This window comes from Corvus hawaiiensis, chromosome 20 (assembly GCF_020740725.1).
Source record: "Corvus hawaiiensis isolate bCorHaw1 chromosome 20, bCorHaw1.pri.cur, whole genome shotgun sequence".
NCBI classification, from domain to species: domain Eukaryota; kingdom Metazoa; phylum Chordata; class Aves; order Passeriformes; family Corvidae; genus Corvus; species Corvus hawaiiensis.
This window is the reverse complement of record NC_063232.1, coordinates 6,045,546-6,071,785: the sequence shown is the minus strand read 5'-3', so window position 1 is coordinate 6,071,785 and position 26,240 is coordinate 6,045,546. Positions and strand designations below refer to the sequence as shown.

At 51.7% G+C, this 26,240-nt stretch overlaps 2 protein-coding genes across 4 annotated transcripts in view; both read right to left on the bottom strand.

Moving 5' to 3' along the window:
• Nucleotides 1–15,343, bottom strand: part of LOC125336241 (NADPH--cytochrome P450 reductase) — a 28,528-nt gene extending 13,185 nt beyond the window's left edge. Inside the window, exons 1-3 of one of the 3 annotated variants that reach the window (XM_048324590.1) lie at nucleotides 15,263–15,343; nucleotides 12,935–13,070; nucleotides 2,917–3,109 (exon numbers count right to left, since the gene is read on the bottom strand). In XM_048324590.1, coding sequence (XP_048180547.1) covers nucleotides 2,917–3,095 — 179 coding nt within the window. In that variant the 5' untranslated portion in view covers nucleotides 3,096–3,109; nucleotides 12,935–13,070; nucleotides 15,263–15,343. Of the gene's footprint in view, nucleotides 1–2,916; nucleotides 3,110–8,231; nucleotides 8,393–12,934; nucleotides 13,076–15,262 lie in introns of those variants that run through there. The other 2 variants (XM_048324589.1, XM_048324591.1) reach the window with 2 other exon arrangements.
• Nucleotides 15,344–20,196: 4,853 nt separating this feature from the next.
• Nucleotides 20,197–25,187, bottom strand: RHBDD2 (rhomboid domain containing 2). Its single transcript, XM_048324864.1, has 4 exons — nucleotides 25,008–25,187; nucleotides 23,514–23,915; nucleotides 23,001–23,151; nucleotides 20,197–20,876 (listed from the first exon to the last, which is right to left on the bottom strand). The coding sequence occupies exons 1-4, from the start codon at nucleotides 25,150–25,152 to the stop codon at nucleotides 20,432–20,434; spliced, it is 1,143 nt and encodes a 380-aa protein (XP_048180821.1). The 5' UTR covers nucleotides 25,153–25,187; the 3' UTR covers nucleotides 20,197–20,431.
• Between the last annotated feature and the right edge of the window lie 1,053 nt (nucleotides 25,188–26,240).

Here is a 26,240-nt window from a genome sequence, read left to right as displayed (position 1 = left end):
AAGTCCTGCCACAGGAAGCCCTACAAGTACCAGGCAATGGATTTCTGCATAGCTGCAGAATAGAGATAAGCCAGTTTCTGTCCCAAACAATGCTAAAGAGGGGGGAGAAGGGAGAGGGTGACACCCAGCATACCAATGACTGTCCTGCCTGCATCTCCCCCAGATGACTGTCTGCAGAGTGGGGACATTAGAAGGGAAAGAAATCTGTGATTGAGAAACTTGCAGAGGAGAAGCAGCCAAAGAATAAAAATAAATTCCTGCACTCCCCAGCACTGGCCCTGCGAGGAAGCACGGTGGCCGTGGCTGCGTGGCGATCCAGAGCTGCTCTCCCTAATGACATCTGCAGAGCAGGCTGCAGGGAGGGCTGCTCTGGTGGTTTTAATTAAGTCTGAAAATGGTCAAAACACAAGCAATGCTCAGTCAGTGGGATCCCAACCTGGCCCACACACACGTTACAAGTCACAGGTACAGGACACCTCATATGCAGGAAGCCACGGCATGCGCTGGCTTCTGTCCCTTCTGTGGGGACTTTGGGCAGGAAAACAGCTCCACTTGGCTTAAGGGTGATCAGCAGCCTGACCCCTTCACTGAGCTGTGGCTGAACCTGAAGAGGCATTGCTGGGACAAGATCATGACCATTCCCAGGCCACGCAGAGAGAACCCAGCCCAGAACAGGGCATTTCAACCATGCATCTGCTCTACCACAATCAAGGGCAGTAACAACAGTGGCATTTCCTCTGCAGACCCTGCTGAGCTGATGTGGTTTTATCAAGGTGTGCTGCTCCCAAAAACCCCAGAAGGGCACTGAGGTGCTGGATGCTGTGTTTAGGTCAGAGACTCTGCTTGCACTCTTCAGCACTGCAAACAAATCACTAAAGCAGCAGCCATTGTGATGTGTCTGAATTGTTATTCAGCACCTTCATCCTCCAGTATTCTGAGGCTGAAGCTGGCGGGCCAAAGTGACACAACACAAACCATCACCCAATGCCATCAGACAAAGCAGTTCAGGACACTTTGGGAAGGCAGTTTGGTTCAGGCAGAGCTGAAGAAACACCTCCTCTAAAGGTCAAGGCTCTCCATTCCAGCCAGAGACAGCCCCACCAAGGCCCCTCTGCCTTCACAGGTCTGGGTCAGCTTCCCTGCCTGCCCAGGGGCCCACCTGCCATATCCAGCCAGCCACAGGCAGAGGTTGGCAGTGTGATCCTGTGTCTTGTTGATTTGCTTGTTCATCAGAAAGGAAACTCTACCCCAGATTCAAGGATTACAGGAGGGAAGGAAACCCAAGGCTGACCAAGCTTGTTTTCCCACTCATTTTCCTCCCGGTTCCAGGCATCCCATAAAATCCGACTGCAAAAGCTGCAGGAAGTCACTGTCTCAGCCCTGAAGGATGGATGTGCCCCGAGCCACAGCCTTGGCTTTTAGGGCCACACTGCCCTTGGACCGGCTTGATACAATGACCACAGCAGGGCTGCAGTAGGACACAGGGAAAAACCACTTCACAGCCTCCTCTCACTCTGCACCTGCCTGGCTGACACTTTTCCAAAGTGCAATTGTGAGAGACAACTTGCAGAACAACCTCACCTCTCTGGTTACGGGTGACAGGAGATGCTGCTGTTCCACATCTCCCACAAGGAGCAGTTGCTCCCTCCCAGCCACTGCTCACAGGGACAGAAAAGGCAGCACAGACCCCACAGAGGAAACAAAGTGCCTGTGAGGCAGCTCAGAGCCAGGACCTGCAGCCAGGCTGGGATGGAGGCCCATGTGCTGAGGCCCTGCAGCAGAACAAGGTGGTAACACACACCACAAGTCAAAGTTTCTCTGCAAGGTCACCACGGCCTCCGGAAGAGCTGCACATGATGGGCTGTAGGTGCAATCAGTCACAAGGATGGGGAGCATGGGAGCCCAGGCTGTGCCATGCCAGGATCTAATTTCAGACAGATAGTGCCCTTTCCCCAGCCAGCTCAGTTCTCACTGCAGCACAGCCCTTCTTAAAATCTCTGGAGGCGACCACGTGCACTTACACAGCCCTGTCTGGCAGGCATGAGAGGGAAAGCATCCCAGCAATCCAACAGAACACATTCCCAAGGTAAGGCTGAGCAGGCACAGGCAGCTGGGCTGCTGCCAGCCATGTGTGCACCCATCTGCACAAGGTACCACAGCCAGGGACACTGCTGCCCTTTGAAACCCTGCCAGCCAGAAAATGTACTTTCCAAACTCCTGCGACGCCAGAAACAAAGAATGAGCTAAAAAGCCCAGCAGAAAACTGATGTTAAGTTTGGAATGTGACTGAGACAAGGAACCAAGTGCACCCAGATCTCCACCTGCATGGCTCGTTCCTGGCCCCAAGCCCTTTGCAGAAGACAGGGTGGAACAAAGCTCTCCCTCTCCAAATCCAGCCTCCCACTGCTGTGGTAACCTGGCATCAAAAGCCAATCAAGTTTTACAGGAGCTGCCAGGCGGCTCATCCCAGGAACTATCTCCCAGCTCCCCAAGACTATTCCTTTCCTTCATAGCTAGGGGTGGATAAGGCTTCCAACATGAAACCTGCTTAAGAGCAAGTCCACCTTTCTCCAGATTTACCTAAATGTGACTTTTATCAGAAAACACCAAGAACAGCCAACGCAATCCTTAAGAGTTTTGAAGTACAGCCAGAGGCTCTCCTGCCTGACCTTTTCCTGCCTTGCTCGGGAAAGGCCAATTCCCGATTTGGGCCACACGGTGGGGTAAGGCAGAACTGCAGCCTGCCTCTTCCACCGGCATTTCTGCATCGTGAGCAGAACAAGAACACATAGCAGCTGAGGGCAGAGAAACGCCCCCTCACCGACCTCCCACAACCCAGCGGAGCCTCCCAGAACCCACCACAAGCAAGAGAGAAAAACTCCGCTGCTCCCACCCAGCCTGAGAGTTGTTACTTACACTGACTGCATTTTGGGGAGCTCAGGCACTTCCTCCTTTTTCTTGCGGAAGAAGAACCAGTAGGTAAAAAGGCCGGTGATGAGGGAGATGAGGAACACATCCATCATGCTGAAGAGAGAGTCCTGCTGTGTAGTGCTGTCTGGAGAGGAGATGGTTGGGTCCATGCTGGCTTCCCCCATGGCAGTCAGAGGCACTGCAAGCAAGGAAAAACAATGAGCACCAGCAGCCACATGGGACAGCATCGAAGGACATCCAGAAAATGCTTTTTGCTTTACACTTAGTCTTAGGAGCACAAGGCCACCCAACAAGTCTTTGGATCAAACACACTAAGATTCTTTTGTGCTCCAAGGTGTCCCACCAAGCTTTTCCCTTCCTGCTGCATCCACGCTGATCCATCTGAAGTGATTTCTGCTCTCCCTCTGCCAGCAGCATCGGAGCAACCCCACACTCCAGCCAAGGAGCCCAACCCGAGTCCTACTGATGCCCCAGCAATACTCAATAGGGATTCATGGCCAGCCTTTACTAAAGCCCTTATTCACCATAGAGCCCCTGAGGTGTTACTGGGGGATGACCCCACTCTTCCAGCCACCCCACAGATCTGGGGCTTCCTCCCTCCTTCCCACAAGGTGATAGGATGTCCTGGCCCCACTGCTGTGCTGATAAACCACAGAGCAGGACTGTGGCACGAACTCCCGTGAGCATCCCCACAACAGGTTGTTGTTACAACACAAATGATGAATATTTCTGATTTCCTCCCCTGCAGATTGGATTCATCATCCATCTCTTTCCGGGCCTCTGGCTTCCCAGTTCCCTCCATGATTTCCCCCCAGTTTAACTTCCATCTCCTTGAATTACTCCTTTCCACTTACCAAGGCAGAGTTTAAGTGACTTGGGACTTGCCCACAACCACTCCCAGAGTCTGTGGTAGCACAAGGACAAACACACAGCCCTCAAATACCCAACCAGCCCTATGGCCCCTGTCCTTCCCCTGGGGAGCCACCCATCACTCCCTCCCTCCCTCCCACTGCTGTGCCAAAGATCTGAACTCCTCCAACCCTAATCCAGATTGCAAGATTATCTTCCCTGCACACAAGGACACACTCTGACCAAGTAAACAGATAATTAACTCAAAACTTGATTTGGAAGGGCAAAGTGACTCTCTTCTTGTATTTGGGCATCCTGCCAAGCCTGGAGACCATGGACATTTGAACTTGCACCCAGAAAAGTGACTCAGAGCCATGGTGGTGCCGCAGGAGGGAAAGGATACGTGCCATGCCTGAGAAATAAAAGTGACTGAAGCTGAAGGTTATGCCAACACATTCAGGAGCTGGGAAGAAAACGGAAGGTAAAGCTTAGGGAGCACTAATGAGGGACACCAGCTACAACCTCCAGCAAAGAACAACCCCTTGTTGTTATCCCCACAAGGGAAGTGGGGCTCCAGACAACACACAGCCCTGTGCCACAGGGCACCAGCTATAAAAAGCACTCTGTGGAGCACAGGGAGAAGTCCACAGCCACCTGGCAGTGACCCTAGACGGGTATTCTGGCAACTCAACTAGTGCTCAACCCCACAAGAAGTTTCATTTGGTGGAGAAGTTGGCATGTAACTGCATTACAAGGGGCACTAAAACACCACTGCAAAGCTTCCCTTGGGCTCCCAGAGAAGGCACCAAGGCAGGGTGTTGGAAGAAAAATAAGAGTGATATGACACAAGCAAACTGCACATTCCTCTCCATCAGGCAGGTCACCCTGTCCTCCCTCCTTGCTAACAGGCTTTCCATTGCTGGATCTTGGAGCCAAGCAAGAACTGGATGTTACTTCTGTACAACTGTAGACTAAACTGTTAGTTAAAGCCTCCACAACTGGGGCTTAGTTGCCAAAAAGGCACAGCTCCCAGGAGGATCCCTCTCCTCCTACTTGTCTGGTTCCAGTAAATCACCAAGGAGCTGGTCTGGCAACCAACACCAGAGGAATATGCTGATGGGGGAAAAACATTGCTGGTTTATTGCTTTTATTCCTGATAAAAGCCCAGAAATTTTAATTACAAGCTCTTCTCCTCTTCCCCTCTGCCACCCCACCTCATCTGTAGGAATCTCAGCCAAAATTTGCCAGGCAACCCATCCTTTCACAGAGTTTTGGGGTTTTGGTTCTTGCCATCTCACTCATCACTTAAACTGCTCTTTACATCTCAGGGAAAAAAAGCCCTGAGGGCCAGTGGTCCGTGGTTCCCAGGGAGCCTCAGCTGCTGCCTGTGCACAGCATGGCCCAACTCTGCAAAGAGGTGGAGGAATCAGTGCCCAGACACAGGCAGGAGTAAATATCTCCAACTCTGCAAGGTGGGTTGGTTTTTTCAGTAGCAGTTTCATTGCCCAAACTACACAAGGGTGGACAATTCTCCTCATACAGGGCAATGATGGCCATGTCAGTGGGTCTTTCACCCACTTTCCCTGAAAACCCCAAGGCACATAAAGCAGTGACAAATCTTTGCTCAGAGGAAGCCATGAATAAAAACAAGGCTGATGGAGACCACGCTGAGCTGGTTTGGGGCAGATGCTGCAGCTCCTTCCCTTCTGAGCACCGAACCCAGCAGCAGCTGAGCCCTGGGGAAGGCTCCTTGCACAGGACACAGCAGCCCCCCCTTGTCACCAACTACAGGTGGAGGAGAGTTCCAAACCAGACAGGAGAGCAGCACGCAGCCCACAGCAATTCCCAGCTCCAGATAGCTCAGACATGGATACTCATGAGCTGCCCTGGGTGGGCAAAGAATAGGGCAAGAATGAGCCTGCGCTCTCCTCAGCCAGGTGAGGGTTTTGTCTCCAGCCAAAATTCATCACTGTGCTCAAAGCAGCAGAGCTTCAGCTCCCAGAGCAGAGGGGTTTGGCTTTCTCGAGCCTCCAGAGGTGGTCTGCTCTCCCAAGCAGTGCTGCCTTGGAAAGAGGCATCCTCGGGGAGGCAGCTCCCAGGAATGCTGCCTGGGTGGATGTGGGGGTGGAAGCTGTGCTATCTCCTTGCCTTGACCACGCTGCAGCTCTCCAGTGCTTCAAAGGGGAACCCTGCAGCTGCAGCCAGGCCACCCAGTCACTGCCCACAGCCAGGGAAGGGAACATTCCAGGTTTATGGCTCTGGTTTGCTCTCCTCTCTTCATTCCCAATCTCCACAGCACAAAGTTTCCACGCTGATCTCTAACCCTGGGAGGAATCATGGTTACGGCCTAATGATGGAACACAGCACAAAAGCTGCTTTAATTTTGATGGTGGGCTCCCTCTGGTCCTGGACATTTGGTTATTCAAGCCTTACATCCCAGCTACAGATTCTTCTTTTTACTTTCCCTTCACCACCCCTACCCTCAGGAAAAGATTTGCTTAAACACAACAAGAGAAAGGCAAAGGATGTGAAATTAGACCTCATTTCTCGTTTTTAAAGGGTTGACATAACTCAGGAACTACTGAACTCGCTTCACCCAGCACAGGAAGATTATCCCTCAATTTATCTCAGTCTCACAGTTGTCTGTAACAATTATTCTCCAGAAGTTTAAAGCAACTCATTTTCAAATGCATGTCCTTTTCTAACTTCCAGTGAAAAGAAACCTGACTCTTACTCGAAATGTAGCTATGCTGGGAATCCTGCAGTCTCAGGAAGGGCCTTGGTAGAATCAAACTAGGTTTTTCAAAGAAAAAGGAAATTTATGATACAGAAGTAAAACTTTCCCTGACAACAGTTTCAAGGGTGGTCATTTTATCCACAGTGTTCATTACATCTTCAATCAAGGTCAGACAAGATGTCCATATCCCTGGAGGTTTTTTTTAATGGTAGCTCCAGTTCCTGGATCCCTGTTTATGAACACAGCAATCAGTCTCATCGAGATGTGAGCATTTACATCACACAGAAAAGTCACAACATTTTGAAAGATTGCAATCAAACAATGCTGTGTTTTAGCACAGCTTTTCAGCCCCTGAATGTGTGAATTTGCTTGATGCATGGCAGCTCACAATCATTCAAATCATCAGGGACCTTCTCTGCACATCTCCCTGCTAGCAAACAGACGTACTTCATCCTCATATTAAATGAAATTTATTCCTCATTCTCATGCACACCTTGGAAAAAAAGGACAGGAAGCACTCTCAGCGCCAGGCATCCTCAAATCCCCCCTGATTTCCATACAGACTAAAGGTGCTATAAGGCCACGAGGTTAAAAAGTATTTAAATATAGATATCAAAACAGTATTACAACAAACAAGACAGGCTGGGGAGTGATGAAAGTCAAGTGTTCAGCAATGAGAAGAGATCTATTCTCCTTCCTTGCATCAGATGCCCCCTAAAAGCACTCTGGGACACGGCACCACAATCACAAAACGTGGCTGGGAGGTTTCCCCTTCTGGAAGTCACATTGTGGTGTCTCCTAGTGACCAAAAGGCCTTGGCTCTGAAGCCAAGTTGGCAATCTGGGCAGGAAGTTGTCTCTTTGTGAGACTGAAGTAGCCTGTTTTTTAATGTAATATCTGTGATGAGTTCCAAGTACCTCAGGCCTCAGTTGAACTTCCCAGCCCCAAACCAGGACTGCAGCCTGTGACTCTTGCCCCAAAAACGAGCAATCAAGTTCTGTGCTTGACTCTGCCCTGTGCCACCATCAGCACACCCTGACCTGCAGCGTCAGCCTCGTCCAGAGGGGAAGGAGAAGGAAAACTGCTGAGTGAGCACAGCCTGGAGGCTGCTCACTGCTCCCACCTCTGATAATGGATCCCCAGCACCAGCCAGAGCACCAAAGAGCCCCTGATTCCAGCCCAAGACACCAGAGAGGGATCTCCACACACCCTACAGACACTGCCTGCCCTGGCACAGCTGGCACAGGGGCTGCCACCCCCAGAGCTGCCCCCGAGCTATCAAAACACCCACAATTTTCCCAAGCATCAGCACCCTTTGGACACCTGCAGATAAGCACAGGGGCTGCAGGTGGAACCTCTGTTTTGCAATACGTGCAGAAAAAGAATCGGTGGTGTTGGAGTCAGAGGGATTGCGTGACAAACCTGCGTGCAGTGCCATCAGTCACCCTCTGCCCGACACTGGCACCGGCGCCGGGCTCCAGTCAAAGGGAGCTCAGCAGGGTGCAGGCAGAGAAGCCTTCCCAGCCCCCAGCAAGGTCCAGGCTGTCTCAGCTGAGCACCAGCAAGGACAGCAGGTAGTGCTTTGGAGCCAAACCACCCCTGCAGCAATGAGATCCCCTCATTTCTCACAACACCACCACCACGGTGCCAACTCAAGCCCTGGAGCACCCATTCCCTCTCCACCAGCCCACCCATCCCATCCAGCAACACTTAACAAAGGACTGCTTTCCAGCTTCTCATAAACAGGAATTCATGCAAGTCTAACAGCAAATACAACAGCAATACACACTCAAAAAGCTCCTTCAGAGCAGCTGTCTCCAGCTCAGACTCCCAGTGAAAGCCCCACACAGGGCAGGGGACAAGGGGGCACCGCTGGTAGAGAGAGCACTCCTCGTGCTCCCTGCAGCCATGTGACAGTGGCCCTCATGTCCCTGACTCAGCACAGGCAGCACATAGTGAGCAGAGAGGAAGTGCAGCTGTCACGATTTCCAGTGTTGGGAGCTCTGCGTGGCTGGGGATGTCACCGCTGCCACCAGATCTGCCAGACCCCTCTTTCTGACCAGGAAGGACCGTCCTGAATTCCCAAGGCAGAGGCAGGTGTGCATGACCAGACCTCCCTTCCCACCTTGTCTGCCCCAGGGGTTGCCCTTTCTCTTGTGCTGACCATGGCACAACACAGATTAGCCTTAAAAAAGCCCAGTTTTAAATCAGGGATCAATTATTTCCACCAGTGTCATGGCACAGCCCCAAAATTCAACCTCAGAACAGACACATAAATGATAAAGAGAGATAAGCAACCAAACCAGGTGAAAACTCCAATTCTTTGTACAGCAGTGACCTGCAGCCCGAGCTGTAGACACAATGGCAAAATAGGAGGACTGTAAACAGAAATTAAACAACTGAAACATCTGGGAGGAAAAAAGAAAGACCTCTCATAGGTCTGCAGAGTTTGTGGAGAGCTCACAGAGATGGCAGCACCAAAAGGAAGTTGCATTGAGACCCCATCACTCCTCACAGCAGCAGCAGTGGAGGAGAAGGAAGAGACTTGCCCACTAACAGGAATGCAGTCTTGTGACCAGCCAAGGGCTTTCTTCTTTCACCCACTAATGACACAAGACAGGCAGGTTACTGATGGCTGTCAGGAAGAGGAGCCCCACACACACAAGCCCAAGAGGAAGAAGGAGAGGCAGCAGCAGCAGCAAGAGCAGGGCTGTGGCTGAGGTGGCATTTCTGCCCAGGCTCCTGTGCCTGGTCTCCTCTGAACCCCAGTGCAGCCAGGACTTCCTGCATGTTAGTGTGTGGGATTGGGCCAAGAGACCCTCAGGGCAAAAACAGATCTTCTCTTATTCCTCTTCAGAATGCAACCAATTAGACTAAGGAATTTTACATCAGCCTGTGCCAATCTCAAATTAGCTCTTTTCACTTTCCTTTTCACTAAAAGGAGACCTGGCAGGAAAAGTAGTCCTTTCCAAAACAAAAGCAGCTCATGGAAGCAGGTGCTCAGATCCAGGTTCTTTAACAATTGCCTTGGCTCAGCCTTTTCTCCACAGCTCTGCCACACGGAGATTGCATTTCTCATCAACAAGAGGATGCTGATCTGGCCAGACAAGTGGCCCTGTTTGGTCTGGTCTGCACAGGCTCCCTGCTTTAAGTGGGAATCATCACACAGGGGAGTCCCTGGGCCCCTGGGGAAGGAAGGCACAGTGGGAAACCTCACAGCTTTCCTTGTCCCTTCAGCCTCTGTTGGATCACACATGCTGGTGTGAAGGCTTGCTACACCTAGAGTTTCCCTATCACTTTCTTCCCACATATTTCCCACAGCTTCCCATTAACCAGCTCAATAAAGAAGGGCAGAAAGCAGCAGAGCCTCACACAAAAATGGGAAAGTGCTTCTGCACACTGCCACCAGCTCAGAAATCCCAATCCAAACTGAGGAGTTGGCTGCAGCAGCACCTCAAACAGGGAAAGGAACACAAAAGCTGTTGGGGTTTTTTTTGTGAAACGTGAAAGGTCTCTTCTACCCAGACCCTGAGACACCGGCTCAGACACCAGCAAAACTTCTATTTTAGGCACAGGACAGACACAGAGTGTGCATCAGTCTGGATCTTGAAATACTGCATATTTGAGCTTCTGCTGTGTCACACTTGCATGCTTTCTGGCCCCTGGGTCTTATTCAAGGACAGCAGAGCAGCTGCAAAAGCAAGGAAGAGAACAAGAACTGCTTTAGTGAGGCAGAAAGGAACTCTATGCTATGGGTGTGCTGAGGTGGGGCTGTGCAGCGAGCTCAGTGCACTGAACCAAAGGATTCAGGGCATTATCCCACACAAATTAATTCAAACTTGCCAAGCTGCCTTAAAGCAAGCTAGAATTACTGAACTTGCACACCTCCTTTCACCAGATAAAAGCCTGACTCTCAGCCTTTAAACATGGGGTGTCTCCCTGGCTTAGGCACCTGGGCACCTTCCTTCACACACATCGCAGAGCCAGCACAGAAAAACAAGAGTTCAGGGTTACAGGATAAACAAAATCTGAGAATGGCAGATAAATTGAGCCCCTGGGAACCAACACTGTTCTCCAGCCTCTCCTCCCAGCGAGGGACAAATCCAGAGCAGCACTCTTCAGGCATCACTTGGAAGAGGAACAGGGGTCTCGCCACCAGCAATGTTCAGGAGCAGGGACAGGTCTGCCGGAGTTGTAAACCTCCCTGTTGTCAACTCCATGGGCACCTCTCAGGCAAACAACTGCTCAGAGCACTGTGAAACCTCAGGAGCAACCCATCCAGGCATGGGCATCCAAAAAATGGACTTTTTTGGTTCAAATCCTGCTGAAGATGTTTTTCTAAGATCAAGAGGGAAGATGACGTTTTTTCAGCAGCCCCTTCTGCCAGTTCTGTACCCTGTGGTGCCACAGCCACAGCTGGAAGTTCCTCTCCTCCCCACAGGCTGTTTGTTCACCCTGTGCCTGAGTTTGCTGAGGGTTGGTGTGACAGGCTGTGGCTTTGCCTGCAGCCACCACTGGGAAAGGAGCCCTATGGATGAGGTCAGTAGCCACAGACTTTGACCTCTTCCACCAGGAAAAGTTTGGACAGCAAAACCCTCCAATGCTGGTCTCTTTTGAGAGGTTTCATTTGAAATCAACAGCTGAAAGAGCACCAGAGGGACAGGGTTAAACAGATCTTGCAAAGTTTTAGGAATTGTCAAGACTTTTGATCAGAACAGTGCGTTTTGGGGATTTATTTATTTATTTCAAGAGAACCAAGAGCTGTTTGTGAGGAGCCAGGACATTTTGTATTTATAAGCCCACCTTCCTCTTGAGGATGCAAGAGCTTTTCAGACATTACAAGCCCATCTCCTACGCTGCTGTAGGGAATGGAGGTGTTACTGCATGATCCTTGCATCTCTTGGTAACTCAGCAGTAGAGCTGTCCTGCTCTGGCTGCCCTATTAGAAGGGTGTGCAGTCAATCACCCTACAAACCTCCCTGCCTGCCACAGGTCAGCAATCTGACCTGGATCTCACCTTTTTGAAATGATTTGGGAAATACAGGCAACTTCCCAGCCCCTTGCAATCACACACAACCACGGCCACAGCAGACCTCAGAACATCAATTCCACACCCAAAACATGACATAGGCCACAGGACATCACACAACTCAGGGGCCCCAGGCTGAAGGGCTGGCCCCAAGCTACAAAAAAATGAAGCTCTCCAACTCACCAGCACAATCAACTCAAAGAGAAGAGATATTTGACACAGGAGTTTTTTGTTCCTTGGTAACAGGAGCTGCTCCTCTTACCTCCAGCAGTTATGCATGGAAACCTGTTACACAACCAGGGCTTGCACAATCCTTACAGGTATTTTATCAACTTGCTCCTCCAAAGCTTGGAGTTAAGAGAGGAGGCACAGCAATGACCCGTAAAAGAGAGTCCATTGATGTGTTTCACAAACAACCATGCAGCAAGACCCAGGGTACTTGCCAGCACTGCAGAGCCAGACCTACCAACTTCCCAAGCTGGTTGCTAAACCTCCCCAGCAGAATTCCCATGCACTGCCAGAGACAGATTTTCCCAAGGAGAAAAATTCAACCCCATCTCTAACTCTAAACCTCACCATGTCCTACTCCACACAGCAAGAAAGGAAGGTAAATTAATCAATACCTCCATTCCTTGCAAAGGAGTGACTGGAGGGATGGACATGGCTGATTACTAAGCAAAAATACAACAGTAATCTGCCACCGTGGGTCAAATTTGGCCACAATTTGGACTTGTGGCCCTCCAGAAGCCACCAGAGATGGCTTCTGGTCTTTCTGGATTCCATGGGTGATAGCAGCATACAATTAACTTTGAACATTTACTTGGGGATCAACAGCAAGAGATTATGAGCAGCCTGTAATTATTTGTTCTGATCTGTTTAATTTCAAAGCCTATAAAAAAGCAATCTTGGCAGAGGTGCACCTGTCACTGCAGGGCTGGTGACTCACTCCCACAGCAGCGTGTACAAAGTCATCTCATCCCTGGGATCAAATGATCACATTGGGAAAGCAAATTATGCAAGTTCTACGAATTGTGTTTTTAGAGGCAGGAGACCCCACGTCAGGAAACAGAACAAAGTTCAATGGCCACAGAGGTAATTGAAGGTGGTTTTCTTTTATACCAGGGGAGGAGATGGCAGGAGCACAGACCTGAGCAGGGAAGCTTTTTCCCCAGTCCTTCAGAACTGAGCAAACACAAACTTTGCTGCATCACAACAAGCAAAGGACAGAGAAAAGACCAAATGGGATTTCAGTCAGACAGTTCCACACACTTCTCTTGCTGCAGGTAAAGAAACCAGCACTCCCAGCACCCACTGCCAGCCACCCTCCCCAAACCCAACCGCACCCAGAGGTGCTCCACAACCTGTGACACTCAAAAGAAAGGGGTTACCTTGCACCTATGGATCTGCAAACGAGTGCCGGTGGGGGCTGTGAGCTCCAGCACGGAGGGTGGTGAGCAGCAGGGAAAGTCTCCCTGGAGACAGTTCAAGGAGTTTTGGTTGTATGGCCCCGTCAAGCTCCTCCAGCTGCTCTGCAAGGAACAAAATAAAAGTTGCAGAAGGCACTTGGCTGTCCAGGAGGCACCAATCCAGAAATTACTGACTGAACAGGAGGCAACTGCAAGGTGGTGACAAGCAAGAGGTTCTTCTCTGTCACAATTAGAGCAGGACTAATTAACAGGGGGTCAAGCCAGATTTGTGACACTATCCCCCTCTTCCTGCCCACTCTTCACCTCACTCTCCAAGGCTTTCACACTCAAAGATTAAAAGAAAACACTCATTAGCGTTTCTTCCTGTAGCTCCATATTCTCCCTGCTCTGTGTTCTGCAAATACAGTTCTTGTGCACAATCACATCTACGGGCAAAACTAAGACACACTCCGTGCCATGCACACCCCGGATCACTGCTGTCAACCAGCCCAAGAAAAACCTGTACTGAGACAATGCTGGGTTTTTCAGGAAGGGTCTGGTTCACCAGCCCTCCCCAAAACACCGATTTCCTCATTTGCAGTAGATTAATCAGCCACTCTGCATGTGTGCAACAGCTCCTCAGAGATTTCTCAGGGATTTCTCAGAGAATTACAGAAATATTGGAAGAAAGCCCATTCCCTTCTATCTAGCAAAAGGGATGTGTGCATCACGGCACCCCATTAAGCAAAAAAAATTGTGAAACCCCAGAGCTCCTCATGACAGCCCACACAAAGTGTAGAGCTCTGTTGTGAAGGGGATGTCCCCACCAACGCTACTGATTCACTTCCACAACTCAGAGACCTAACTCTTTCCTCCTTGCACTTTTCCAGCTTCTCAGCTGGATATGTTTCTACTTTCTAAAAAGAGCTGTAAAAGTACAAACCCATTTCACCTTCTCAGACTCACATCAGACAGCCTCAGTGACCCCTCTTCTCTGTACACATTCCACTAAGCATTCCCATTTCCTTTCACACTCCAAAAGTTAACTCAGGCTTACCCAAGGTCTAAGCACCGGCAGAACAAAGCACACTCCAAGCTGTTCCAGCAGTGCTTACTCCTGCAACTAAGACAACTCTCCAAGAACCAATTCCACACTGATGACTATCTCCCAACACCATCATCCAGCTGTCTTCGCCCCCTCCAGCCTTAATATTTCCAAAACGAGGGGGTTCCCATTATTTCCTTTGACAAGCACACTCCCTAGGTGAGTAATTTCACTCTTTGAAGAAACTCCATCAGGAAAAGTCAGGAGCAAACAGCCTTCCCACACCCCAGCAGTTTATAAAGTGAAATAGATGGAACAACAGCGGAACAGCCCAGCCTGCAGCAAAGGTGTCAATTAAATACTGGGAATACCGTTCTGCAGGGAAGTGCCAGAAAATTAAGCTCATTAAAGGCTTTTAACCAGCAACAACCTGGGATGGGGTAAGTCTGAGCAACGCTTCAGCGCTGTGGAAGCAAGGCAGGGCAGGCATCACCCCGTGAAGGCTGCCCACCCTTCCTCAGCCCTGCCAGGGGTGCTGGTCAGTCCCCCACCCCACAGCCCCCGGGGGACAGGCATGATAGGGGTACCCCCAAATAACAGGGGGGCCACTCATGCCAGCCCCCCATACAAGGCACACTGGTCACACCAGTCTCCCCAGTAACAGGGTGCTCAGCAACACCAGATGCTCCCAAATAAGAAGGGCTCTGGTCATACCAATTCCTGCCACATAACAGAGGAGCAGTCACAGCAGACTCTGCAGGTAACAGGGAGCTCTGGTCATCCCGGTCCTCCTCAAATAACAGGGGACCGGTCACAGCACACTCCCCAGATAACAGGGGACATCCCAGTCCTCCCCGACCTCTCGAATAAGAAGGATCTCTAAACATCTCAGTAACTCCCAGTAACAGGATGCCCACTCACTCCAGACCTCCCAGTGAACAGGGGGCTCTGGTCCTCCCAGTCCTCCCCCAAAAAGAGGTCTATTAACATCGACCTCCCCGCCAATAACAGCGGGGTTACTTACAGCAGCACGCCCATAACAGGGGATCCCGATCATACCCGTAACAGGGAGCCAATCACACCAGTCCCCCCAATACAATAAGAGCTCCCCATCCCATGCCAACCCCACCACGGGGTGCCGGACCGCCCCTCCCCAGCACAGAGGACCCCAAAGGCGGGGCTCAGCCCCCCCGCAGCCACAGAGGACCCCCAGACCCACCCCTCCTCAGCCACACGACCTCGCAGCCCCGGGACCCCGCACCCACCGCCGGCCCGGCCCGTCCGGCGCTGGCGACTCCCGCGGCCCTGGCGCGGCCGGCACGTACAGCGGACCGCACCACCCGGGCACACGCGCGGGGGAACACGCTCCGCCCTCACCGCCCGCCAATAGGCGGCGAGCGCGCCTGCCCGTGAAGATCCCCCCTCTGCGGCGGCGCATGGGACAGCCCCAGGACGGGAGTCTTAAAGGGACAGGAGCGCTCGGAGGGGCCGGGGGTAAAGTCGGGGTCAGGGGTGGGTCAGAACTGGGGTGGTCAAGGCTGAGGTCAGGGTGCAGAGGAATGGGGTCCAGAGGTCACAGTGGGTGTAAGCAGGGGGTCAGTGTGGGGAGCAGGCTTGGGGTCAACATTGTAGTTCGGGGGTGAGTCTGGGGGCCGGCATTGGAGTCATGGTGGGGTCAGAGCTGGGGTTACAGTGGGAGCAGGGTTTGGGTCACTGTGGGGTCATGTTTGGGGTCATGGGCTGGAGTTAGGGTGCTGAGGTCAGTTTTGGACACTAACTCTGGGCTGAGCCAGGACCTGCAGACGCAGGACTGCTGTCTGTGGCCACTCCTGGGTGCACATGGTGCTGCTGTGGGACTCCCAGTTCCCCCCAAGGTCACTGCCCAGACCAGGGCCCCATGGGGGGTCAGGGGGCCCCCAGGGTGGAGGCTGGCACCCAGTCACTGCCACCCTCCCTGGGAGCCAGGGGACTGCTCCACCCGGCAGGAGCACATGCTCCTGATTTAACCACAACCCAGATGATTCTGGTGTTTTGGGGTGGTCTTTCTCTCGCTGCCACACCAGGAAGTTGCACAAGCAGCTCTGGAAACATCTCCAGCAGCGCCAGTGGGAGATTTCATAACCCAGACTTCCAGACCCACGGGGACCGCTGCTCTCATCTCTTTTTTGGGGCGAGGAAGCTGAGTTTCAACTCTGCTGTTTCCAGCTTGGCCAAAGCCAGAGGCACAGTTTGCCCTGACCCCACTGAGCCAGCCCCACGGCTGAGTGGGGTCACCCCGGGGCTGGGTCCCCTCCCTTCACCAGCCAGACACTGGCACATCTGAAGTCATCATCCTAATGCTGTCATTGTGTTGACGCTGGCTCCAGAGTCAATAAAGACTCGGGGAAGGTCCAAAGTTCAAGCTGGGCCTGGCAGGCACCAGAAGAGGTGTGAGGAGGGGGCAAAGACCCGAAAAACACCAGCCCAGGGCTGCAGGGACACCCTATTTTGTGACAGCATTTGAGCAGAGGGTTGAGGGGTGTGAGGTCACCTGAGTACTGATGCCACTCACATCAGTTTTGGGATTGACCCCATGGAAGCTCCCTGGGGTGACTGGTCTGTACCCCGTGGGGTGAATGGACACTGGTTAAAGGTCCCAGTGGCCCTGAGGGGACGGCAGGACAGAGCAGGTCCATGGCTGGGGTCATCCCACCAGGTGCCTGGACTGGGGACAGGCATTATGGCATAGCCTGTCCCATTCTGTCCCCACAGGGAAGGGGCTGGGGTCTCATCACACCCAGCTCAAACCCCCCAGAGGGAAGAAGCAGAGTCCTGCAGCTCACAGAGACCTGTTTGGTCAGTGCTTTGTCTCTCTACCTAGTTCTCCCACCTCTCCAGCTCTTCTCTGTTCCCACCACAGTTTGAGGCTGAACTTCTGGCCACGAGACCCTCACGGTGCCAGCAAACAACAGGGGACCCCATGGGACAGCCATGGAGGTGGCGTTTGCCAGTGTCCTGGCCCTGGCACAGGGAAGCTGGCCCCCAGTCAGGATATCTGCATGGGTGTGCTTGGCCACAAATTAATGACAGGAAAGCAAAGAACCACAGACCCGTTTTCCTTCCAGCATCAATGTCTCCTGCCAGGCCTCCCCACTTCGTGCATCCCCTCTCACTCCTGGATGGGGCAGTGATGTAGGTCCAAGTCAGTTCTGCTTTCCTCATGTATCCCTGACTCCTTTTCCCTTGCATCATGGTGGGAGCTGAAGAGCAGAGGGGATGGACTTGGGCTCTTCCAGAGCATCCTTCCTATGGCAGGACCACTACTCCAAGGACAGGGAACAGCTGGCTCTGCTCCCAGCACTTGTCCCCAGACTGTCACTCTGCAGTGACCCTCTGAGGACATGGGGGCAACCCAAGGGGCTTTCTGGACTCTCTGCACACCCTGTGGACAGACACAATCCTGGCATGGAATGTTGTGGCAGTTTTACTGGGAATGAGCCAGAGGCACGGAATAACAAACCTCCAGGAACAGCACGTTCCCAGGGGCAGCCATCCTGGCCTGAACTGGGAGGTTATTGATTTTTTTTCTTTCCTTTTTTTTTTTTTTTCTTGCTTTAGGAACTTCAATTCTCTGTCTCCCCGCTAAGGAAACGAGCTGGTACTGCAATGTGTGATGAGTAACATTACCGTGAACTTAGTTAGGCAGATGCCAAAGCCCAGTGAGCTGATGACTTTGACCTCCCTCTCTTCCAAATTTAAATCCTCTTCTCAGCCTCAGACACATTTGCAAATGTGTCATCCCAACCTGTTTCCTCTCTCTCAGCAACTTCACTTCCCTGGATGATGAGTCTAAACTTACCCCCAGCCCTGAGGAACTGGGACTTGTTGGACTCCACTGTCCAAGAGCATTTCACTGTGGCATGGATGTCCTCAGAAAAGCAGGGAGCAGAAAATAAATCTCCACAAACATCCATCTGAAAGGCACTGAAGGCAGGTCCAACACACTGCACGTGACCAGTAGGTGCAGCTGGACTCAGAACATTCCTGGGGACATGGTGGAAGCTGTAGAGATCAGAGAGACCAAGTGATCTGCCACAGCCACCAAGAAGCTCCCAAAAAGATCTGAGAGCAGAAAGAAAACAAATCCAAACTCTTAAGTTTTGTGCTCATCTGGCATGTCCTGTCCTCAGGGCTCACCTGGAAGGCTGTGGCAGTTGTCTTGCCCCAGCATGGAAAGGTTCGTGGCTGGAACCTGCTCCTTCCCTCCTGGAGAGAGGTTTGCACCAGCTGGGATTGGGGCTGCTCCCGCTGCCGGCTGTGACACTGCAGTGACTCTTACAGGGCATCCTCTACCGCTGTAAAGCCAGGAAACTATTCCCTGGAAACACGCCATCCCTTTGACAGCTCTGTGGGGACAGCGAATCTCTCACCAGATTGACTGATAAAGAGTTGGACAGGAAAAACAACCGGTTTCCAGCGTTTTCCAGTGTGCAGTACCGCTTGTCCCCAGTGCTCGTCCTCAGTGCGCGTCCAAGGCCACCAGCGACACGCAGCTGCATCCATCCCGCCCACAGCCCATCCCACTGATCCCATTCCATCACCCGGAGGGGCACGCTCCAGCTCCCCACTTATAAACAAACCCAGAGGCACAGCAGTCCGTCTTTCAGAACTGTATTTCAAGTTCACAATTTGGAGATACACAACATTAGTGATTGCTATGAATCCTCATCACCCTTCTGGAAAAAAATCGGTGATAAAATGCCTAGGTTTACAGGCAAGGATTTTACAAGGAGGAAAATCAAGGCACTAATGGGAATGGAGTATCAACATTTCAATGTTATCTCTAGCATTTCTTTCCTGGTATTAAAAACATACTTTTAAAGTCCAAACAAGCTCCTTATCCTGCTCTTGCTCCACACTAAAAATACAACAATGCAATTGCTGTCAGCAGGAAAAACAGGACCATAAAATCAAGTCCATTTGTGATCCCACAGAGGAGCTGGCCCTCAACACCAGGCTGGTTCCCAAATTGCTGCATCCTCCTGCTGAAAGCCCTGCCTGGGGTGCTCACCTTTGCAAGAAGAGCCTCTTACTCATGTCTTATTTATCTGAGGTGTAAGTTCTCAGCACTGACTTTGGTCTCCTCCAAAAGGAAGCCTCTGCATCCCACATGGGATTGCGGCAGTCATTCCAGAGGGGCTCCTGGAGAAGTAAAGCAGCTGGATGGCAACATGGGGCTTCTTCAGACCCTGATGATGGAAAAAGGAAAGAGGCAGGGACGTGCTTTGGAACGTGCAGATGCCAGAGCTGCCTCTGGCCAAGCTCACCGAGAGCAGGCAGGAGCCCCAAGGCTGTCGAGTTTCTGGGGCTGGGTGAGGCACTGCAAGAACATCTCCAAGAGCAGGAATGGCACTTTGTACTTCATGGAGCACTTTTTTTGGAGCACAGCAAAACTCTTAAGTAGAGTCAAGGGCAGCTGTTGAGATCCTGGCTGATTTACAGATGCAGAGGCAGCAGATTACTACTGGGCACTGTACAGTGGGCTACACAGCTGGGAATAAAGCTCAAATCCCAGCAGCTGGACCAAACTCCTTCATTACAGACATAAGCACCAAAAAGTGCATCCTATTGCAAATCTCTGGCTGAGAACTCCCCTCTCCCACACACCTGCCCACCTGCTCTGAAAAAAACAGGGAGACATTGTGCTAATATTGGTGGGTGAGACTGCTAAAGCCGAGCAGTGTGAACACGCCCAACAGCACTGCTACATTCCTCCTAATTCTTCTAATCCTCTGTTAAGGTCTCTCCCAGCTCCTTGGATTTATAACCATTTGCTCCACAAAGGGCCAAAATCCCTTACTGAAAAGTCTCTCACTACCTCACAGGCATCTGAGGTTGCCTTACTGGTAAGTGATGGTGACACAGGCTGGGCTGGTGCAGCGCTCTCAGAAAATGAAGGCAATCCATTGATGCAGGCATAAGACCTTCAGCATTTTAGAGCTGTGTTTTGGGGCAGAAAAAGGTATTCTGTATTCTACCCTCTTGCCTCAGGTTGGTATAACAAGCCCCTTTCAAGGCACTCTCTTAGTGGACAAGTCACCAGTAGGACAGACATCTGTCCTCCTCCATTTAATTTTAAGTTATAAACTCAGGCTCCTATGATTCCCACTCCTTTTGGGTCCTAGCTACATCACACCTGTAAAAAAGACAGGAATGTAAACGGGAAGAAAGACTTCAAAAGGATGAGAAGTTCACAGAGGTGATACAGCTCCCATCCTCCAACAACATCAAGAAGTAAAAAAAAAATTATAAGGGAAATATAATTCAAGTAGACTGTGCCAGGGAGCAGGGGAATGGCCTTCACTGGAGCTACCAACCCATTCCAACACTCACCCCAGACACAGCAAAGATGCCAGCAGTGCACTGCTGTGTGAGTCCTGCTGCTCTCTGGAGGATCAGTACACCTGGACTCTGGTAAATTCAGCTGAAACAGAGGCCACTGGTGCTGCTGGATACCCTGGTGCTTGCTGAACAGCAGCCAGAAGGCCCGTGGCTGCAGGTGGCTGTGGCTGAGCTGGGCACACGTGCTGTGGGACAGAGAATTTGCCCAGCTGGCAGCACTGTCCCGGTGAGGCTCCAGCGTGGGCCTGCCCAGGACACTCTCCAAAGGCACCTCTGGCTTGGTAGTGGGAAGAACTGAGGCTGTGTCCTGCAGCGTGGCCCTGCTGAGATCCCTCGTGTCCCAGAGTGTGGCCGTATCCCAGAGTGTGGCCGTATCCCGGAGCGTGGCCGTGATGCAAGCCCTGGCTCTGAGCACTGGGGTGCTGGGAAGCAGGAAGAGCCAGAGGCGAAGGGCAGTGGTAGCTCTGGGTGGGGTAAGTGCCAGGCACAGGGTTAATCCTGGGCAGGAAGAAAACAGAAAGTTACACTGTGCTCAGAACTGACGCTGCCTAATTAGTGCTGGAAGTGCCCTGGGGGCAGATTTCCTCCTGACCAGAGCTCAGAGAGGTCACTGCAATCCATCAGAGGGATTCACTACAACAAAAGCTCTTATTATAAGCAGCAGTTGAGTAAAAAATGGGCTTAGTGGCCTCCCAGGACAGCTGTTGCCATTCCCAACCCACACCGACTCCACACCCACTGAACGAGCGTGGTTCTTGCGTGGTTCTCGGCCTTGAGATTCCTGTGTGCATCCTCCCTGCCCTGTGAGTGACACATCTGCCAGGTCATTAATCAGGAGAAGTTACAGCCGCCAAGTGTTATTTACCAAGAAAACACAAAGGCCTTTGGTGCCAGTAAGAGCCCAGAGTACAGAGCAAAAAAAAAAAGGGAAGGAGGAGAGAGTTAGAAATAAAAGAGAGAGTTAGAAATAAAATTAATCATTCAGAAGCAAGGGCTAGGAAGTCTTTGCCAGCAGAAGGCATGACTCATCCTGCCAAAACCCATCAGGAGAGAGGCAATCTGCCTGGAAGCTGAAGCCTCTGGGACTTCAGGAGTGCTGCTCAGCCCACACACAACTTGAGGATGAGACCTGAGAATCCAGGCAATATTCATGAAGCCATGACTGCCAAGTTCCCAGAAAGAAGAGAAGACTGGCTCATGCTGGGGTTTTCAGGCTTGGAGATTTCAATTATTTGGGGTGTGGGTTTGATTTTGGATTTCTTTTTATTTGTGGACACAAACATGATGCCAAGGCCTGGACTTCAAAGATTAATATCTCCTGTCTCATGGCAATTTAATGCCTGAATCTTATGAAAATTTAAAATGAAAACAAATCCCATACTATTAAGAGCTCTTGCTTGGAAGTAAGAACCAAAATAATAAAAATTAAACTCCAGAGGCACTTACAGAAGTTTTATCCAAGACACAGACATGCAAATTTAGCTGCAGCAGTGGAAGCATCCTAGAAACACCTTCCCACGCCCTGCTTGACAGTCAAATGTTCATGTAAATACCTTTGTGTCACAGCAGTCTGTGTCACCTCACCAAAGGAAGCAGGTTTAGATACTGACGTGCTGTGCACAGCAGGATGGGACTGGTGCTGGCACAGGCTCAGCATGGAGCCAGGCAGCCTCTCCTTCCAAAAGCTGCACTTGCACAGGAGGGAGAGAGAGAAAACACAGACTCTGGATCTGTCTGGCCTCCCCTGCAAGCATTCGCATGTTTTGAGTGTCCTGATGGATCTGGGGGACACTCCTGCTGCAGGCAATGGTTGCTTTTATGGTTTCCCATGGGTGAGGCCAGTGCAAACACCTGGGAATGCTTCCACTTCAAATAAAACTTCACAGCGAGCCGATGGTTTAAACAATACATAGAATTTAACCCTGAATAGAAAACTATTTTTCCTTTGTGAAACTGAAAGGACACCTTAGAAAAAGTAAATATTTGATCTCCATTTTCAAGCCTTTTAGAAAACAAGTGAGTTCTCATGGTTTGTGTTAAAACCTTTCCTGCATGTCACCTGTGGGCCCCAAGGCTTCTTCTCTGTAAAGCAACATTGCCTTGATACCGAAAACCTGCTGAAAGGTTAAAAGACACCAAACTTTGCACTGAACTTTGTAAGTGCCATCCTTAATTTACAATGCTCTGCTCCTACATAGGTTTGGACACAACTCACTTCACAGCATTCCTGGCAGGAGAGGTGGGGCGAATAAAGATAAGGATCACGCCCCAGGGAGCCATAGAGCCAGGAACAACTGCCTCTTGCTGAGGCAGAATTACACAACTCAGCTTTCATGTCAGCCACAGCTGCAATACCTTCCCATGTGTACACACTGCCCTTGCAGCAAAGGAGAGGTCTTCCACCTCCATTTAGCTTTCAATAAAGACCTGGTTGAGTTAATTCGTGGTGATTTATTAGTCACGCTGTTGTCACTAGTGTAACATCAATAGGTGACTCTGTTCCCCACAACACCCACGATGTGAACAGGAGAGGCACAATACAGCTTCTGGAGGCGATTTCATGCCTCTACTCACACCTGAAAACTCCCCTGTAAGATGTTTCACAGGAACTCCTGTACTTACTTGCTGTTTTCAGAGGCTCTTCTCTCTGCTAAGGACCCTGGGATGTATTCCAGCCCTGGTATCCTCTTTAGCAGAGTGAAAGGGAATACCCGGTCCAGCTTAGAGCCCACCGACTCTGGAAAATCCAAGCAGAAACAGTAGCCAAGACCATCTGAAGTCAGGAGCTTGTTAAGGAGAACTGAGGACAAAACACACTCATTTCTGACACAGCCACACAGAGTCCCCCTCTGCCCACAAACCACTTTCCCTGGAGAATTCTCCCGGATCTACCCAGCACCACCTTCAGAGACCATCGCCCTCCTCAGCTCCACGTTCTCTGCATGCACTGAGAAGGAGCAGGTGAGGTGAAACACAAATGCAGAATGGGATGGGACGAGGATGAGCAAAGCCAGTGAGGGTTTAGTGCAGAGAGGAGTCCAGGAAAAGCCAGTGCACCTCAGCGATGAGAACCACAGCACCTCCTCCCCACCATAATCCTGCTTTGGCCCAGGGCTTCCCACTCGGAAAGGATACAGGCTTCCCCAACCAGAAGCCCACACAAGTTCCCCAAAAGCGAAGAGTGGGGGACAAACCATGCTATGCAGAGCCCAAACCATGGCACCAGCACCACAGGAACTCTGCACCCAAAAACCAGAGTCCTCTTCATGCGCGAGCGGGTGGTAGAAACCCCCAGCGTGGCAAAAGCCACTGGCATGAACCCTTTGGCATCTCCCACTTCCAACAGCCTGGATACAAGGGGCTCGAGGAAGAGGTACAGGAGGGCGGAGAGCACGGAGAAAGTGGCAGTGAGGATGCAGTGCTTCACTGTGCCCACGTTCTTCTCAAAGCTGCCAGCAAAGTACCAGATGATAACAGCACCACAGGTCAGGGAGATCAAGTCCTCGTAGACAAAGATGTAGGTGATCAACCTGTGAACTGAGCACAGCAGCACCTCAGACAGCCACAGACAGCACTGGAGTTGCTATAAAACAATTACGTGCTTGAGCAGAGGGAGAGTGAGCCCACGGGATTAATTAACAGCTTTCATTTCTATCCTGGCATAGAAGAGAAGGAACCTGAGGCCTTTAAAACCAGGCGTAAATAACCAAATAGAGTGAAAACAAGTGCTATCTTGGGTGTCACAAACATATGGGCTGGCTCTTGCTGCTTCCTGGGAAGCTGCCTGGAAAAAAGCAACAGCATCTGTAGTAAATTTCAGTCTCATTAAAAGAGAAAGCAAGAGACATAAAAATAACTATTACAGTCCTGATGATTTTGGCAAAAAGATAAACACTTCTTAAATTGCTGGAAGGCCGATTTTCATCACCAAAAATGCCTGGAGGTTATCACATCTCAGAAGTGCTTCCAGGCTCTCTGTTTAGGTGTTCTCCTGGGCACACAGCAAGGACTGAAACAGACTTCTTCACCTCCCTCCCATCAACCTCAGTTCCACAGCCAGAAAAACACCAGTGAAAAACAAAACAATGCACTGCAATCCCTGGAGACACGTGAGGAGATGGTGGAACCTGCCCATCAGCTCAGAGCACTGGACTGATAAAGAAAATCACTGCACGGGGGTAAGTTGGAACACGGGAATTAAAAGCGTAATAAAAATCATTCTGGGAATACCACAGGGACAGAAAAACGCAGATCCCTCAAGCTCGTGGTAGTGTTATCCACTGGGCTTACTGTCAAAGGACGGAGATGAGGGTGAGGGGGAGCAGCCTGATGTCGAGGGACTGAAATGGGTGCCCACAGGCTGGGTGCAGGCCAGGGGAAGCGCAGGGAAAGCGGGAAGAAAAGGGACACGGAGAGCGGGACACGGCGGGAGCAGCGCACTCGGAGACGGGCTTGAGGACGTGCACAGAAATGGGGGCTGAGGGGGGTACCAAGGGGTCCAGGGCAGGACAAGGAGAAGGCCGGAGAAAGGGGACACAAAGGCTCCGCTGGGATCTGGGGAAGGCGCGGAACGGGGCGGGCAGAGGAACCAAGGCGGCAGCGGCTGCGCCCGCCGGCGGCCCCGCTCACCTTCCCCGTCGTGCAGGGCTGCGGGGCGCAGCGCGGCGGCGGAGTGGGCGGCGGGGACACCCCGCAGCAATCCGGGCGCGGAGGCACCGACCGACAACAGCACCGTGAGGGCGGCGGCAGCCGGCGGGGCCGAGGGCGCCGCCATTGCTGCCCCGCGCGCCCGCCGCTTCCGGCCGCCGCCGGAAGGCCTGGCCGTTTCCATGGCAACAGGAGGTGCTGCGGGGCCCGTTGCCATGGAGATGGGGGGTCTTCCCCCCCCTTTTGAATTTTTGTTTAATTATTGCTATTTTTTCCCTGTTCAGATGGGGAAAATCTCCCCGGCGGGAGGTGTGAGGTCTCGCCGGGAGCCCGCCCAGGGCGGGGTATAGCCTGGTGTTCCCACACGCGGCCGCCCCAGGGTGCGGGAGGCCCATCCAGAGCCGTGCAGCCACCCCTCCCCCAAGCCGCGGGGTCTGGCTGCTGGGAATCACAGAATGCATCAGGTTGGAAAAGATCTCCGGGATCATCGAGTCCAACCCGTGACCGATGAACACCCCCATGTCAACCAGATCAGAGCACTGGGTGCCACATCCAGTGTTTCCGTAAACACCTCCAGGGATGATGACTCCACCTACCCTGAGCAGCCCCTTTCCAAGTCTAATCAGCCTTTCTATGAAGGAATTCCTCATGTTCAGCCTGAACCTGCCGTGATGCAGCTTAAGACTATGTCCTCTCACTCTGTCCCTTGTTCCCTGGGAGCAGAGCCCAACCCCCACCTGGCTACAACCTCCTGTAAGAGAATTGTAGAGCACAAGAAGGTCCCCTGTGAGCCTCCTCTTCTCCAGGCTGAGCCCTCCCAGCTCCCTCAACTACTCCTGGTGCTCCAGACCCTTCCCCAGCTCTGTTCCCTTCTCTGGACATGCTCCAGCCCCTCAATGTCCTTCCTGAGTTGAGGGCCCCAGAACTGGATATCGGTCTCAAAAGCTGAGTGTTTCCCTTCAATGTGATGGCCGGAGGTGGAGAGGGGTGTTCACGCCACAGCTGCTCCTGCTGTGTTCACACCGGGCCAAGCCTGTGTGAGGTTTGTATTATGTGCACTGTCTGCCTTCAATTCCCCAGCAATATTGGCTTAATCATTTGGCCAGTTCTAGTTAGATCTAGGAGAGGAATTGGCAGCTCAGAAGTGAAGATACCAAAGTTCTTGAAGGTTTCATGGGCACAGGGAGATGATGAAGTAGGGAGAACTTAATCTGA